Source organism: Thunnus albacares, chromosome 12 (assembly GCF_914725855.1).
Source record: "Thunnus albacares chromosome 12, fThuAlb1.1, whole genome shotgun sequence".
NCBI classification, from domain to species: Eukaryota; Metazoa; Chordata; class Actinopteri; order Scombriformes; family Scombridae; genus Thunnus; species Thunnus albacares.
This window is the reverse complement of record NC_058117.1, coordinates 8,318,638-8,334,681: the sequence shown is the minus strand read 5'-3', so window position 1 is coordinate 8,334,681 and position 16,044 is coordinate 8,318,638. Positions and strand designations below refer to the sequence as shown.

Below are 16,044 nucleotides of genomic sequence, written 5' to 3'. Positions count from 1 at the left end.
ATCTCGTGTTCAGTTGGAGGGTGGGGGGTGTTGAGCGAGTGGGGTATGAAATAAAAAATGAATATTGCAGTCACATTTAAAAACTAAACCAATCGGATAAACATTTATTACATTACTTACATTTTATACTTTTTATCAAAAGCATGACTGATGAAATTTGCCATCATGAGTCTCAGAACAAGGTCATGGGCATAACAGAGGGGGGGGAAATGATAGCTTAACATCAAAGCCACGAATTTAGCCTTTCCAGGCTATTAAAAAGCACAACCTACATAGTTAATGTTATTACATTACTACACCTAAGGTTAATGGAAATAGACTTAATTAAAGACATTTCAACTCACCTCCTGGTGCTGTAGCTCAGCAGGAAAAAATCCTCACTACACTCCACTCTCCTCCTTGAAGACAGTAACATTGAGTTGCTCTGCCTCAATTCATAGTCCGTTGTCAGGTATATAGACTCCCTCCACCGCTGGCAGTTTCTTTCTTGTTAACCACGAAGTGTCTATATTTTAGTTGGAATTCAAATATATGACTTATCTGCAGTGTTTACCTAGTAGATTATGTCCATGCTTCAACCTTGTCATGGATTAAAGAAGACAGTGTCTCTCAAGCTCAAAAGTCATGGCAACTATTTTTTTCTCTAGCTCCCACCACCCCTTCCCCTTTTTTTCTATACTTTGTTTTCAACTGATATTTTACAAATCTAAGTTCAATCAACATGTACAGATCTGCTAAAAGTCTCAATAGTCAATGAATTACTGTACATTTAACTCATACAGATGAGTTCAAAATCCAAAGCTTCTCAGAGCTCTTTGAGTTAAAGATATATAAAATGGATAGATTCTAAAAATAAAAAGAACAGAACAAACACTGTCCCACCACTGCAGGGTTCATTTCACATTGCCAGGCATTCCACACAGCTGGGAATGATTGCATGGTGGGAAGCCAGTGAGGGATCATGTCTGTGTCGCTGCAACAGTGACTCTTACTGGTTGGTCTTACAATCAGGAGTGGGATCTTGAGGGTTTAGTGTGAACCTCTGCACGACTGATTGAACCTATGCCCTCCCAGTGGTATTGTGGGTAGCATATGGAGTTGGAGTTGGCCAAGGGCTGTGGTACACAAGAAACTGGCCAATCCCAAATTTAGATAAAAAGAGAATAGATAAATTGAAACAGTATAATAAACGGTGTAAGGGCTGTTAATCAGCCACACATTTTTAGCTGTTTACAATCTCCTATTGATCATCACATTTAGTTCCCACAGAAACATGGATTGCAGGTCCTCATGGTTCCATCATGTAAATATAACCAATCTTCAACACAGAAATATTCAGTAGCATCATTTAACATTATTAATAGCTGTACACATTGTTACAGATTCTTGATGGCATATTATATTAAACAGGATTTTTGTTTTCAAAAATAAGCCAAATTTTCAGGCCCCTACCTAACCATATGTAACCTGTAACCATCTTAGTTAAAATAGTATATAAAATCAGAACACTGGCTGACATTTGGCCCAGTAACGTTAGCAAGACTTCCCAAGAGATGGGGAACATTGTATGTATACAAGAGATTTATTCTTCTTCTGTGGCAGTAAACACAACACATCGCCACACTGATAAGTGTGCTATAGTCAGAGCCTAACAAGATATTTGGGTCTGACAAACAGTATTGTTGACTTAAACACAATAAACAGCATGACTATGACTATGTCCAGGCACTTCCCAAAGACACACACACACACACACACACACACACACACACCAGAGGAGCCTTTTATAGGAGAGATATAAGCCAAGCTACAACACCAACTCACGCGGAAACTCTCTCAAAGGGGCATGAATGTACTTCTAGTGACTGTTAACGCCCTGCTGGACTCCCTGTCTTCTCAGCAAAGACACAGAGAGCCCAACAGTCGCTGTTCATGTCTGATAAGCACATGACCGCACAACACAAGGGGTGCCTCACACACTTGTTTGATCCCCCTCATACCACCAATTCCTCTGTTGCATTTTTTACATATACTGGGAGGGAGGGTTCTAGCAGAATGTGACGGTGTACTTAATCTTTATAGATTATTTGGAGCAGTAAGCCAACCTTCCCAAAGCTTGGTGTATACATAGGTCTTCCAGCCTACATCTAATCTCCTAATTGTTTGTCTTTGTCACTGCAGAAAATAAAGCATGCCTACACATCTGAATTCAAACCCTATGTGGTGTTTGTGAAGCCCCCACGTATCGAGGAGCTACGTCTCACCAGACGAAGAGCTAAATTCATCTGTGACGAGGACCCGAACCCAGTCAGGATCTTTTCAGTAAGAGAAACTAGAACTTAAAACCCTCAAAACACACATATGAAGTCAGGTGCATGTGTGTCTTGTAACAGGGCAGTGTGAGGTCAAACACCCTGGCCTCAATACACCCACCCAACCCCACAGACATACACACATACACAAACCTAAATTCACTTACTCATGCACACACCTTGCCTTGCTTGTGGTTGACCCTGTGGTTTGCGTTTAAGAGACATTTAAGAGACAGGGGGAGTTACAAGGCTGCTTGGTGGGTGGTTTCTTGTTCCGTAACTAACAGGTAAATACACTTTTTTCCTGACGTTGAAGAGCTACATCTGTGTGTGTATAAGTAATGAATTAAAAGATGAAGGAGGGGTTTTACATTGCTATGGTGGTATAAAAAAAAAAGTGCATGTTTGACCGTACATGTGTTTTAAACTGGACAAAAATATGCTAGGTCACTTTCATAATGCCCATCTGGCTTCTCATTCAGTGTTTGACCCTGGCTGCCTATGTTGCCCTTATTAAACCCATGAGGTCACACACCTGTGTCTCAGCCTAGCTTGAGGTTGCCCACTGCCAAGCACCACAGCCCTTGGAGAGTTCAGGCATATCTTATAGGGCCGCGCTTTCGACTTGTACTACAGCTGGTGTGAAAAGGCTTCTTATCCTCTCCTCTCAGCATGTAACGATGTGCTACGCTTTGGTCAGTATAGTTGAACGGTCCTGTGGATCTGTTCCATATCCTGTTAACAGTATGTGCAGATTTTTCTAAAACAACTTCTAGGAGGATGTTTTTGTCACCATGTGGTCAGACTGTAGCTATTCTGTTCCATCACCAGTATTTGTCAATTTAACAATGAACTCATCAATGTCATTGCTTTCTTTTGTTATTGCTCCTTCACTGTAGAGGTAAAACTGAATGCTAAATCAAAGCGCATTTCTTCTTTTGCTTGACTGTTAGTCAACAGTGACACAAATCAAACCAACTGACAACCAAATCTGTCATTCTAAAAATACATTTGATTTACTCAAGTGTTTTTTTTTCACAGGAGGAGGATTTTGAAGAAATGCTTGACTCGGCTGAAACCATGGAGAACCACTACGGTCATCTGTTTGATAAGGTGATTGTTAACGGAGATATCGCCATGGCTTTCAGAGAGCTCAAGGCAGACCTCAAGCGGATAGAAGAGGCAGAAGTCCAGTGGATTCCTACAGAGTGGGTTTGGTCCTCGCCAACAAAAGCGCGGAGAAGTTGTGGTCATTTGAGCGGCTGGATTTGAACTTTGATCTTTTATTTAGACACCAAGATGACTACAGTGTAGTGAAGTTTCCCCTGGTCGAAGAACACAGTCGTGTTGTGCTTGGATGAGGATTATATGAATGTTTTTATTTAAAGTTTAAAATTATTATATGTAAAATGTAAAGCACCCTGAACATTTAATTTTTGTCATATTTTAATTTTATTCCCATTTGTAAACAAGTCCTGGGATTACCACAGTTTTCCATAGTGTCCCTTAGTGTGTAGCTAATTAGGCAAACAGAATCCATCTCTCTCTCTCTCTCCCTCTGTCTGTCTCAGAGCCAGTTTTTCTGTTGGCATTTACTGAACGCCGGCTCGCCGGACAAAGAAAAAAAAAAAAGTAAACTCTCCAGAGCTTGTGGCTGAGTGTAATCCTTCCCTGCCAAGTCACAAACATCAGCATGTAATTATTCTGACAGCTGCTGCACTTCAATTAACTGTAATGCACACCAGAGAAATATTATTAGTAGCAGTCAGGGAGACGTTTTGCCAACAACATGCTGCACAAAATAGGGACACAAGATAACATTTAATTAAATCCTTCAGATGAGGCAGAATGAAAACCTGTTTCATGGCTGTAAGTTGCAGAACTGTGTTCATATTGTGTATGTATGCTTTAACCACTGTGTATGTTTCACAATTATTACAGCAGACATGGTAGAATACAGGCTTTGTGTATTTTTTAGCACCATACACTATATATTCTATTTTGGATCATTAATCCTGGGCTCTTTTTTTATACAAAAGCAATATTGAGAGATTTTAAAATAATTGGTAGCAACTCATCTTTAGTGACACTCCATTAACAAATACTCATATTTGAGCATCACTGCTGCCTGTAGGGTGCACATTCTACTGTTCTCCTTCACACGAGCTGCCTAATCTAATACTTTCTGATGGCTGCATTCCTCTAAATTTGTGGTGTTTCCTTCCTCTTTTTGGATGCTGTGCTCAATTGGGTGTGAAGGAGTGTTAATGTGTCTATCATGTCGTGTTTGGGAGGAAGAGGGAGCAGCATGATGTGGCGAGACGGTAATGGCTTTCTAGGGACTCAGGCCTTCGCAGACGTACGGGGAGAAAGTTACGACCGCACATAAAAGCATACTGTAAAAGCATGGTGGGGTTTGACATGGTGGATTAGGCTACAGGGATAAAGAGCATACCATAAAGTCTCAGGTATTTATTTTACTTTGGCAATGTCAAACACAATTCAGTACATTAAGAAGATGGTAGCACAGATGGAGGAGTGGAGATGCACTCGTCAGTGTGTCTTCATGTCTGGTCACCAAAACGTACAAACGAGACTGTCAGGACCACTGTTACACTTCTGCCAGGCCTGAAAGCCTGAGCTCAGCCAAGCATGGCAGTATAATTTCATCACACCACTGAGAATCTGCAGACACCCTCTGAGATCATAACAATGCCATTAAAGACACCAGAGTGGTCCAATGAAAACCCACCGTTTTATGTTCACTGCAGCTCCCACTTCAAACATTACACAGAAGTATGATGTCAATTGGTTTCGGATAATTTGGCTCAATCATGTAACTGTCTATTTGAAGTATGTAAAAATAAATATGAGTGATGTTAAACTATATCTGCATCGTTGCATGAGATATTAATAACTTTTAAACACCCAACACAGTAAAGCACACGCTAAAAGTATATGGGAGTAAATTAAACCAAGTGAAATCAGGAAGGGGAAAGGTTTTCACATGCAAAGTATTGTAAATTCAAAGACAAAGTCATCTACTAACAACTATGTAGTGATGGTGACACATTAAAGTGAGAATACGTAACCTTTGAATAAAGAAATAACACAATCCTCCTCCTACAAATGAGAAGTCCAGATGAAACGGCATTTCAAGAGTATCTAACTTCCGTATTGTGAAGTATTTCTGAGTGAAACAGGACAGACAGGCCGGACATAACTTTGGGAGGAATTTGATTCGAATGTTGAAAAGTGGTCGTGTCATAATGAATCTTAGCTCTTTTCCACTAAAAGTTAAAGACTGATTGATGGGTGGATGTCATGATATTACTGGTTGAAACTGGTTGGTTCACGCCTACGTAAGCGCATGTCATATTTTGACGAGGAAGAAACATGATTGGATTTTGATGTAAGAAAACAGAAGAATGGGATTCAATTTGTATCATAATAATTGAACAAAATCTCCCAAAAATCAAAAAAAAAAAATGTTGGTTGAAAGCAAATAAAAATAAATTTAAAGAAAGAAAAACTTACAATAAAACTATACAAGAGTACTACATTTGATTACAGTATTCTCCACTTTTCTTTTACTGATCAGGAATTCTCTTTTGTGGTCACTTTTTTCAGTTTTGCTGCTTAAATTTTTCAGTTCTGACACAAAGCTCTCTTGTGGGCAGGTGTCATAGGACTGCATCCCCATTGGCCAATTACTTTTGAAGGGACAGGTCAATGGTAAGTTGAACTGCTTGTTGCACTTCCAGACCATCGACCTGTCCCTCCAAAAGTTGCCAATGGGATTTCAGCTCTGTAACACCTACCTACATGAGAGCTTTGTGCCAAAACTGTGAAAAAAGGTTGATGACAATGATGAGAGTACACCAAAACAGTAAAGTTGCAATTCAACATTGAACTGAGAGACACTAAGCACTTTGTATCTGAGGAGAACTAGCTAAGTGATAGATCTCCATGCCTTAATTCATCATTACCAGCAACACTTTTCACATTACACAAATTTGATCCATTGTTGATAAAGAAATATCAATTAGTGCAGCTTTACAACAACTGACTCAAGACAATCATGGGAATTTTCCTGTGATTTCTACTTGTGGACACAGTGGCCGCTGTTCAGCAAAAGTTACAAAGTGTTGGCATGTAAAAGCATGAAACGCCCACTGACAAATACTAACAATAACTGTCAATATGAAAAATTAGCAAAAGTTATTTCTTCTGGATATCTGATATTAAAAAAACAATTCCTTCAATACGCTTTGTTAGATGTTTGGTCCTATGCCTGATGCCTGGTGAAGACACACACACATGTGCCAAACTATCCAAACAAGAAGAGATATATGTCCTTCCACAGCGGTTTTTACAGGTCTCCTGGCTGTTGAATGTAGGTGTGTTCCCAGCTAATATCAACAGTTGAGCTGGCGAACATATCACAGAGGGACAGAGTAAATGGTGTGTGATAGCATGTAGCATTCTCCAACCACTGCTGAGGAATGTGAGCGAGGAATTTACTGCACCTAACGGGGATGCTTCTGGTCCATGTGTTTTTCAGCTTTGAAACCATTGAAACTGAGCCTCCCCACTGATACTGCTGAATTATGAACAGGGATGAGAGTTATAAAGTCCTTTAATATGTTCAACGGTTGAACAAGTGCCACTCAGACTTTGGCCATAACCATCAAAAGTTTCAACTGTAGGCAGGAAGAGCAAAAACATATTTTATCACTTTTGTTTGCTTAAGGATTATCAAGTTATGGTTTTGCATGGCAAAGTCATTACTGTATATCCAAACAGTCTTACATAAGAATGTTTAGATGTGAAGAGGAAAAACATACGTGGTTGACAGCTAAAATTGAACCATTGAGTCCTTGAGTGTTGGGCCCAGTGCCCACATGTTGTCATATTGTTACATTAATGACAAGGCTTAGCTTCTGTCACACCCAGTTTTTTTCATAACTTTTCCCTGTTTCTAAATGCAACAACAAAACAGAGACACTGGCAAATATGTGCATTTTTATTGGATTATCACTGCTCAGACTGCAGACAGTGTAAAAAATGCACAATTCTGACACTCAAATGCACATGGCCACACACTTACAGACTCAAAAATATGCGACCCAGACATGCAACACTGGCTGAAGATTACATGTAGGCAAAGATAGATTTCATTTTCCAGTGCTTGTGTTGACTTCATTATGGACCAATTTGTACTGAAATCCACGATCCGCTGCCTACCACGCGGCACAGCTTGGTGGTTTTACTGGTTATTAGGAACCTTGTAATTACACCCATAAATTTCCAGAATCCCCTGGTAAAACATGTACTATTATTTGCTGACGCGATTTTTGGTAAAACCACAAGCTCCATGAGATTCGTGTGCCTCATGTAGAAAATATGAGAGCATGTCAAACTGCTTAGCACAGGCTGCAGTCACACCAGACAAAATCTCACTAGTAAATCTAATGACCACATTTGCTGATATTCTTACATGTGCAATATTTTGCATATCGTGGGGTGGTACCACTGCTTCTGCTGCTGCACAGCAAGCTTTTTCCTCACAGTGCTCTCCAGAGAAGTGATTGGACGGCAGGAGAGCCAATAGGCAGCAGAGCAGCAGGTTATTTGAACTCTCCACAGGCAGCTCAACTAAACCAGACAACATCCTCTGACTTTTCAAACATTATTCTCTCATAAGTAACTGTGAGACTGTCATCATCTGTCTGCTCGGGCCACTCCGGCTGCTCGTCTGGGCTTAGAGAAAAGACCAAGGGAAACTTTTTCACCTCTTTTTCATTACTTTTACATCAAGTGTATCCAGGATGGGAATCTACTGCATCCATTTACATTTGGAAGTCTGCTGATGCACCTGTTGATTGTGGAAAAATCTGCGTGTTTAAGAATGAACAAAGTTGCTGTGATGACGTCTGACACTCTGCTTCATTTGGAGGACAGCAGAAGAGCAGAGGAGAGGAGCAGATTGAACTGTGTAGACATAGCTCAAACCAATTTAACAGACGGGCAGAACACAGACCTGCTGCGATGCCAGGAGACCACTGAAAGCAGCTCTCCCATAAAGTACAGAAGATATGGGTACGCCCCTTTTGTCTGTGTTGGAAATATGCAGTTTAATGTTTTAATGGTATTAAAAAAAGGGTTGTTTTCTGTGTTACAATTATTGAATGCAGTTTTATTACTATTAATATTAATATTAAAAGACAATATGTCATGCTAAAATGTTGTTGATCTGTCTTTTGGATAGAAAAGTTCTTTATAGTTCTTTAGACATGGAGGATAAGATTAAGATTTACCATAATAGATTGATTGCATGATATTGTGTTATCATATGTATGTGATTAGGAGAAGCTTTTGCAGGCAGAACAGCTTCAAGATGTTTGGTTTATCAATATCATAGTACCAAACAAAGGCAATGTAGTGGCCTTCGTGAATCTATTAGGTGATTCTTGACTCCTCCAGGTCTCGTTTGGGTGGGGTCAAAGTTCGCCACAAGAGACAGGTGCTGCAGGACATGGCCCGACCCTTGAAACATTGGTTGTACAAACACCGGGACAACCCATACCCCACCAAGACTGAGAAGGTCCTACTGGCTCTGGGCTCACATATGACACTGGTACAGGTGAGGCAAGCACATGCAAGTCATGGAGGTGTGAAATAAAAATGTTTAGCATGCTCAGGGCTGTGTTGATATATTTTGTCACTTAACATTAAGCCAGTGCTGTCATGTATCAATGGAATGTGTGCAGGTTTCAAACTGGTTTGCAAATGCCCGGCGGAGGCTGAAGAACACAGTGAGACAGCCAGACCTGAGCTGGGCCCTAAGGATCAAACTCTACAATAAATACATCCAGGGAAACGCTGAGAGGCTGAGTGTGTGCAGTGATGACACAAATTCAGATGGTAAGGGCGGGTGTATTTAAGTTATTAGTTTATTACATAGGTGGAATCAACAAACGTCAGAAGACTGGATTTAGATGTATAACTTTGACTACTGAACCAGCAATGTTATCATTATTTGTAACATCTTGTGTTTTCATATGTTCATTTGAACTGGTAGAATTTGAAATAGGTCACAGTTTTGTTTAAGTATTCATTACTTACATTTGTTTCTGTTTAATGCAGATGAAGAATGTCCCTTACAAACACCTATCAGCCAATCAGACTTTGGCAGGTCATCTTCCCACAAGAGTGTACTCAAGAAACAGGGTATGGCCGACTCCGCCAACAGTGACGACAGCGCGTCGCACCCATCCAAGTACAAGAGCAGTTTACTGAATCGGTATCTGAACGACACCCTGCGGCATATGATGGCGACGAAGGCCGATGGCGTCACCGCAGCCCGCAAGAGGAGAAGCCACTCTGAGTCATTCAGCTCCAACGAATGTGATCGAGATGTTGTCTCCCCGGCGTCGTCCTATGAAACAGAGACCAACTTTGTCTATCACATGGGTGAGAGATGTCAGTTTTTACCTCTGTGAGGGACATTAAACAAATAAGACTAAAGCTTTACTACTTTAATGGAAAAATTGTCATTTTATCTCAAAATCTCAACTCATTATAAGTGAATAGAATCGGGGAAAACTTACAATAATGCAAACATCATGCGCAACATCATATCAACTGAACATTTTGCATAAATCATGATGACTTAAGTATATACAACATAGAGGGTAGATTAGGAGGAAAAGATACGATAGCACCCCCTGTCCACAGAAATCATTAAAGCATCCTCCTTGTTAATTGCAGATTTATGTTGAATGTGAAGTTAAGTGTCAGTTTAACTACTCTCCTTCCCCTTAGTTCATTTTTAACACACCACTGTGTACTGTAAAATAAGAACAGAATGAACAGAAACTTCCACATGGCTCCTCAGAGCTCCTTGACATTAATAAATCTCTGGAATTCCACTGAAAGTCAGAAGCTCTGCAAGATTCAATTATAAAGTTTCAGTGAAACTGGGAGGGAGTTTGACACCTGGTTGCCCTTTCAGACCTATAGGGAGCACAGCACACTGACAAGCCTCAAATCCGCTAAGGCACAGGAGCCAAAGCCTTTACAAACATTACTAATAAAGACTCATGCAGACGCTGAAATCCCTCATTTTAAAATTGGATGGAGTTCGTGCTGGCTGCTGCTGCGCACCGCAAATATCATTTCCATATACTAGAATGTGCCATTTGTTCCGCCTCAGCTTCTTGCCATGGTGGAAATGTCCAGTCCAGTCTCAAGGACAATTACAGAATGTCTGAGACTTTATTCTTCCCAGGGTGAGAAGTGGAAACCTCAGCCAAAACGTAGAAATGGAGCAGTCTGTCAGTAAAGCACTGAAGATGTCTCGTAGAGCGACTGTCAGAGCCACCACTCAGCTGTGAGACCATGCAGAGCAAGATCACTAACATGCATTTGGCTTTTCCCATCAGTGTTTGATGGTGTAGCTTTGCTTCCTTGACTCATGTGCTTTGGCAGTGTGTTCCCCCCTAAACTAACACTAAAGTGTTAGTTTCCTACTCAAGATCAATATAAATTTACATTACATGACTAGAGTTGTGAAAAGCTTTTTGAAACCAGTTCTACTCTTTGGCACCTCTCATAAGTTTCACTCTTAAATTAAACAAGACATGCTTTAAATTCCTTTTCTATTATTTTAGGTTTTCCTGGAAAACAATAAAGCCTAGTTCCATCAATGGATTTTGTTGTAGTATGTGAAGCTTAATCTGTATTCTGGAAACTGCAGTTTCACCTCAAATTCCCTACAGATTGCTAACTTGAAATATTGGAGGATATTTCATAATCTAAACAGACTCGTATTTTTGACATGGTACAAGAACTATAAAACAGATACTGAATCATTTTGAAATCATAATTAGTGTTTATATGAATTATATAATGGCAATATAAGGCTTCTCTTTACCTCATTCATTACTGATTTGTGTACTGTAAATATAAGCTACCGCCAGCCGCCGGTTAGCTTAAGTTAGCACAAAGATTTCAAACAGGAGAAACAGTTAGCATGGGTCTGACCAAAAGTAACAAAAATTGGCTGCCAGCACCTGTGAAGTTCACTAATTAAGCTGTACAAAAACTGAAGTATAAAACCAATTTTCATTTTTTACAGGGAGACTCCAAATAAGCCAGGCTAGCTGTTTCCCTCTATTTTCAGTCTTAGTTTCATATTTACTGTATGGTATCGATATTCTCATTTAACCACGGGAAGAAAGCGGATAAGCCTATTTCAAAAAATGTTGAAGTGTTCATTTATGTCATTACACTCTTACTTCAAATCATATTTCTTTTGGAGTAATTTTGGGTGTCTTTCACAAACTATGTGGACATCACTGTTGAAATGTTTGTGCAAACTTTTAATGTATCCTGCTGGTCATTTTAAGGGTGTTTGCAACCCATTACGCTTCCTCCATGGAGGTCAAGTGGAAAGTCAGGCTGCCAGATTCATGACAGGCCTAACACCATTAACACGTTTATACTCCACCCAGGAGACGGCTAAAACAGTCACTAAACATCAAGTGATGGACTAGTAAGTGATGCCACTACACAGCGTCTTACAAGGGTGCTTAAAACATATCAGTCTGAATCCCACCGACAGTAAACATGGCGTGACGTTGCTATTTACGGTACAGAAATGTGAATGTGACAACTAAGTAACATAAGATGTGGTAGGCTACTTGCATAAAATTCAGAATTTCCCCTAAAAAGCTTGGAGAGCCATAAATGTGACTAAAAATGTGTTTTATTGGACACAGAGCACCAAATAACATATCTGGACAGACGCCATGCTGCGTATTCCTCCCATTTTGTTTCAAATGAAAACACGCATGCTGAGAGGGGAGTCTCTTGTTCGCAAATACATATCCGCATTGAGGAGATAAGTAGTTACATTGTTTTCTCAGTACACAGTTGTTTTCCAGTAACACACCTGAGACTGACTGAGAGTCATTGACGTTAGGATATGAGGGGATTCAAATCCATATTATGGGAGACCACCGAAGACATAAATCAGCTCATGTAGACATTTTTTCATTGTGAGAGGGTTACATAGAAGATTTATGATGGTAATAGAGAGCTAAATCCCATAATATACAGATAATAGTCTAAGTTTCATATGGAAGGAATAGTTTTCCCCAAAATAGTTCATTTGAGGAAATGACTTGCTTTCTTGCAGGGGGAAAGATAAACTCTCATGTCTGTCTGTTCAATATGAAGCTGGAGCCAGGAGACGGTTAGCTTAGCTTAGCCTAAAGACCGGAAACAGTGGAAAACAGCATTTTTTTCATTTGTGCAAAAACCGAAGTCTAACAACACCAAGTTATGACTATTTCTTGATGATTTCTTAAAGTCCTCCTCCATTCAAAAATGTTTTTCTTCTTGTTCCTACAGTTGAATGTTTGAGCTTCACTGTGCAGAATGATGTATGTGCAGAGTTTGACACTAGACGGCTGTGTTCAAATTCATCTAATGAAGGGGGAAATATGTCTGTACTCATCGAAAATCTGATTTTAATGGGTGGGCCTATGAGCAGGATTTGTGACATCACATTTAGTTTGGAGCCAATCCTGGTCCAGTATGCAAATGACACAAGTGTGATATGGAAACTTTAAAACTTTACACTGAGAATGGACTTTCAGTGAAGTAGGAGACATCTTGTGTCCAACAGTTAAACTTTTAAATTAAAAAATATTTGCATTTCGGGAATTTTTAATGAGGGAGAAAGAGTAGATGTAAGGATTTTAAAGTGACAATATCACACACACATTATTGTTCCAAGCAGAGTATTTTTGTATGTCTTAGTACATGTCTGACGGGAATCTTTAAGTTACTCTAACATGAAATTATAACTATACTGCACCACTGCAGTACAATGTAATATCAAAAAAGCAGCAAGCAGCTTCATTACCTCTTGTAAAATTTTGTTGTAACTGATCCCTGCTGTAAATTTGAAACTCACCAGAGGTAAAAAAAAACAATGTTTTTTTTTCTTGGTAATAAATACAAAAGAGGCACAGAAGTACTTTCTTGGCAAAGCATATTATGGCTAAAGAGAGAAATGCTTAGGGACGTTCGGTAGCAAAAAAGCATAAAATAGCAAAATGATTTACGATCAACAAGTAGTTGCTTTTGGCTCTGGCATGGCTAAAGAAATAAGAGACAAGGATGTTTCGGGCTGTTAGCGTTGAAAGACTGTGCTTCACACTGGGCCTCTAATTTCTCTGTCTATTGCTCTCTGAAGAAAAATCCGTTTTGACCAGCTTTTATCTGCTCCAATGAAAAAAGGCAATATTCCAAAGCTGAAATGGAAAATGTTCTACATATATTTCATGCTTATGCACAGAACACAAACAGAAATTGTGCAAGCAATATAAAATGACTCCAGTTTCTTAAGCTCCTGCTTCTGAATTAGCCAGAGATTTATTTCAGAGCATTGTGAAAGAATGACTAATCCTCCCTTAATCACACATGTAATGGGGGTCTCAAGTATTCATTCATAAGAAAAACTCTTGCCCATTGGTATTCAAACAAAGATGTAGATGTGGTTGGGCAGTTGGGGACAATGAATGACACACAGTACACTAGCTTTACAGGTGCTAGCAGAGTTTTGGAAACCAGAAAATAAAGTGTCTGTCCTCATGACACATTGCAGATATCAGATTTTTTTTCCCCTTCTGAAAAGCTCAAGAGAAACACTGCATTTCATTTGTTTTGGCCAGAGTAGCTGAGCACAGGCAGACTGCTGCACTTCACTGAGTCAAACCTTTCTGGCCCAGCTAAAAGACATCCAGACAGATACAGGGGACAGACAAGTAGTAACTGTTTACAAAAATGTACTAACACTTGCATTTGGGAGCATGTATTGTACGCATGAACAAACACACACTAAGCCAATGCATTCACAGGCAAGCAGTCACACACGTGCTATGAATTAAAAGCATTCATACGTTAATACTGCGTATGTAGTTTAACCCAAACACTGATTGTCCTGTGGATATTCTGTTTGCAATTTCACCGTTGTCAGGTAAACTGATTAATGGCATATTTAAGTAAATTCTTTCTCCTCTCTTGCAGACACAGTGGAGTATACTTCAACTAAATGTGACAGGTAATTGTAATTTTTCATTGCTCAATCTGCAAGCACATCAGCTGTTTGCACTTTTCAACTTTCATCAGATTGAAAAGTAATACCTCTTGTAGTGTCTCTTGGCAGTTGCTGAAATCGAATCACCACCTTGTATTGATATTATTCTGGCTTTATATCGAGGAGATCTCCAAGCAAATGAACAATTTCTTCAGTGGATTTTGAAAATTGCTGATTTTTTCAGGTTAATATAGGCAGATTCAATATCACACTTCATATACAGCTGTTTTTCTTTTATATATTCACAGTGATAAGCAGCAGGACAGAGGACAGCAGAGACGAGACGACCAAGGCTGGAGGGAGATCCACGCTGCCGTGGCTCTGACCGACTTGGCCCAGGGTCAGAGCTGCACAGCAGACCAGAGCAGCGTGACGGTGCCTAGTGCTGCCACAGGGTTGTGCTGCACCCGGGAGCCCTTCTCCGTTACGAGGACCAATATCATAGACAGGATGTGCATCACAGGGCCCACCTCTGCTCTGAGGCAGAGCTGCACCACTGGGCCCACACTCACCAGCCGCATCATCCAGAAGTCCTCTCATATCTCTGAGGTCCAGACTGTCAAAGTGGTCCTGGCAAACAGTGTGTAGGCATTTAAAGTGAGCATCTGGTCTAAGCACTTAATTCCGTACAGGAAAACCATATGCTTAAATGACCTGTGTGTTACAATGTCTGTACAGCCTCTGAGACCATTATTTTGCAATGCTGATAAAATTTGACGTTTTCAATCATTTTTATATTGTAAAATGGAAAAACTAACCTAATATAGTTGAATGTTTTCTTTATGTCCCTAATGTCTTCCTATTGCCCTCTGTTGCAGTAAGTTATATTAACTTCCACGAGACTGGATTATTGTCCAATGCTTGAGTTTGACAGCAGCTATTTGAATAAACCCAATGTGAAATTTGTTGACCAGTCTTTTGCTTTACAGTAAATCACTGCTTTGCAGTGGCTGAAACTGCATAGTTGTGTTTTACTGAACTGTATTTAGTGGCAGTTTTCATGTGTGCACTTGTAGGTCATTATATATTTTCAAATTGTGTTTTAAAAGCTTGTAATGTTGGCAGAAGAGTCGCATACTGAACTGAGCAGAGAGGCAGGTTTCAAGCAGAGTGCTGAGGTTAAAGCTCCTGTGACGAGCATCAATCCAGATGAAGACGAATCAGTAAATCAGCAGATGTCTGTGAAATTTGAAAGATGAGGATGAAAACTCATACGGGACACGTTGCAGTTTTCTGGTACAAACTTGAAGCTGCTACAATCAATATTTTCTGGTAATAATGAATCAAATGACTGTGTAAATGGAAAGGGGTCACTCATATTAATCCACAGATAATTAAGTTAACTCCTCAGTTGGGTTCCTCTCAGCTCTCTGGAGCTTGATAGCAACTTTTAGTGCATTGTTTTGGTTATGCAGTCCACAACTTTTCTGTTTTGGTTTGTTCTCATTCTTATTGAGTCGTTTTTGACCATAAACGGCAGCTGTTGTCAGAATGAAAGCTCCAAAAACCATCTGACCAACTGTACAGTACCTGCCCAGCACGAAACAGCAAACAGACAAA

General features: G+C 39.9%; 2 protein-coding genes across 5 annotated transcripts in view; both read left to right on the top strand.

Annotated features, from left to right (window-relative positions):
* Positions 1–5,199, top strand: part of LOC122993422 (MAGUK p55 subfamily member 7-like) — a 34,555-nt gene extending 29,356 nt beyond the window's left edge. For all 4 annotated transcript variants that reach the window (XM_044367571.1, XM_044367570.1, XM_044367573.1 and 1 more), the window contains 2 exons: positions 2,182–2,322; positions 3,354–5,199. In XM_044367571.1, the coding sequence (XP_044223506.1) occupies positions 2,182–2,322; positions 3,354–3,584 (372 nt within the window). In that variant the 3' untranslated portion in view covers positions 3,585–5,199. The remainder of the gene's footprint in view (positions 1–2,181; positions 2,323–3,353) is intronic.
* A 2,685-nt stretch (positions 5,200–7,884) lies between these two features.
* Positions 7,885–15,488, top strand: LOC122994101 (homeobox protein Mohawk-like). The gene is made up of 6 exons (XM_044368606.1): positions 7,885–8,414; positions 8,799–8,958; positions 9,086–9,239; positions 9,462–9,788; positions 14,415–14,448; positions 14,733–15,488. The coding sequence occupies exons 1-6, from the start codon at positions 8,185–8,187 to the stop codon at positions 15,070–15,072; spliced, it is 1,245 nt and encodes a 414-aa protein (XP_044224541.1). The 5' UTR covers positions 7,885–8,184; the 3' UTR covers positions 15,073–15,488.
* Positions 15,489–16,044: the final 556 nt, after the last annotated feature.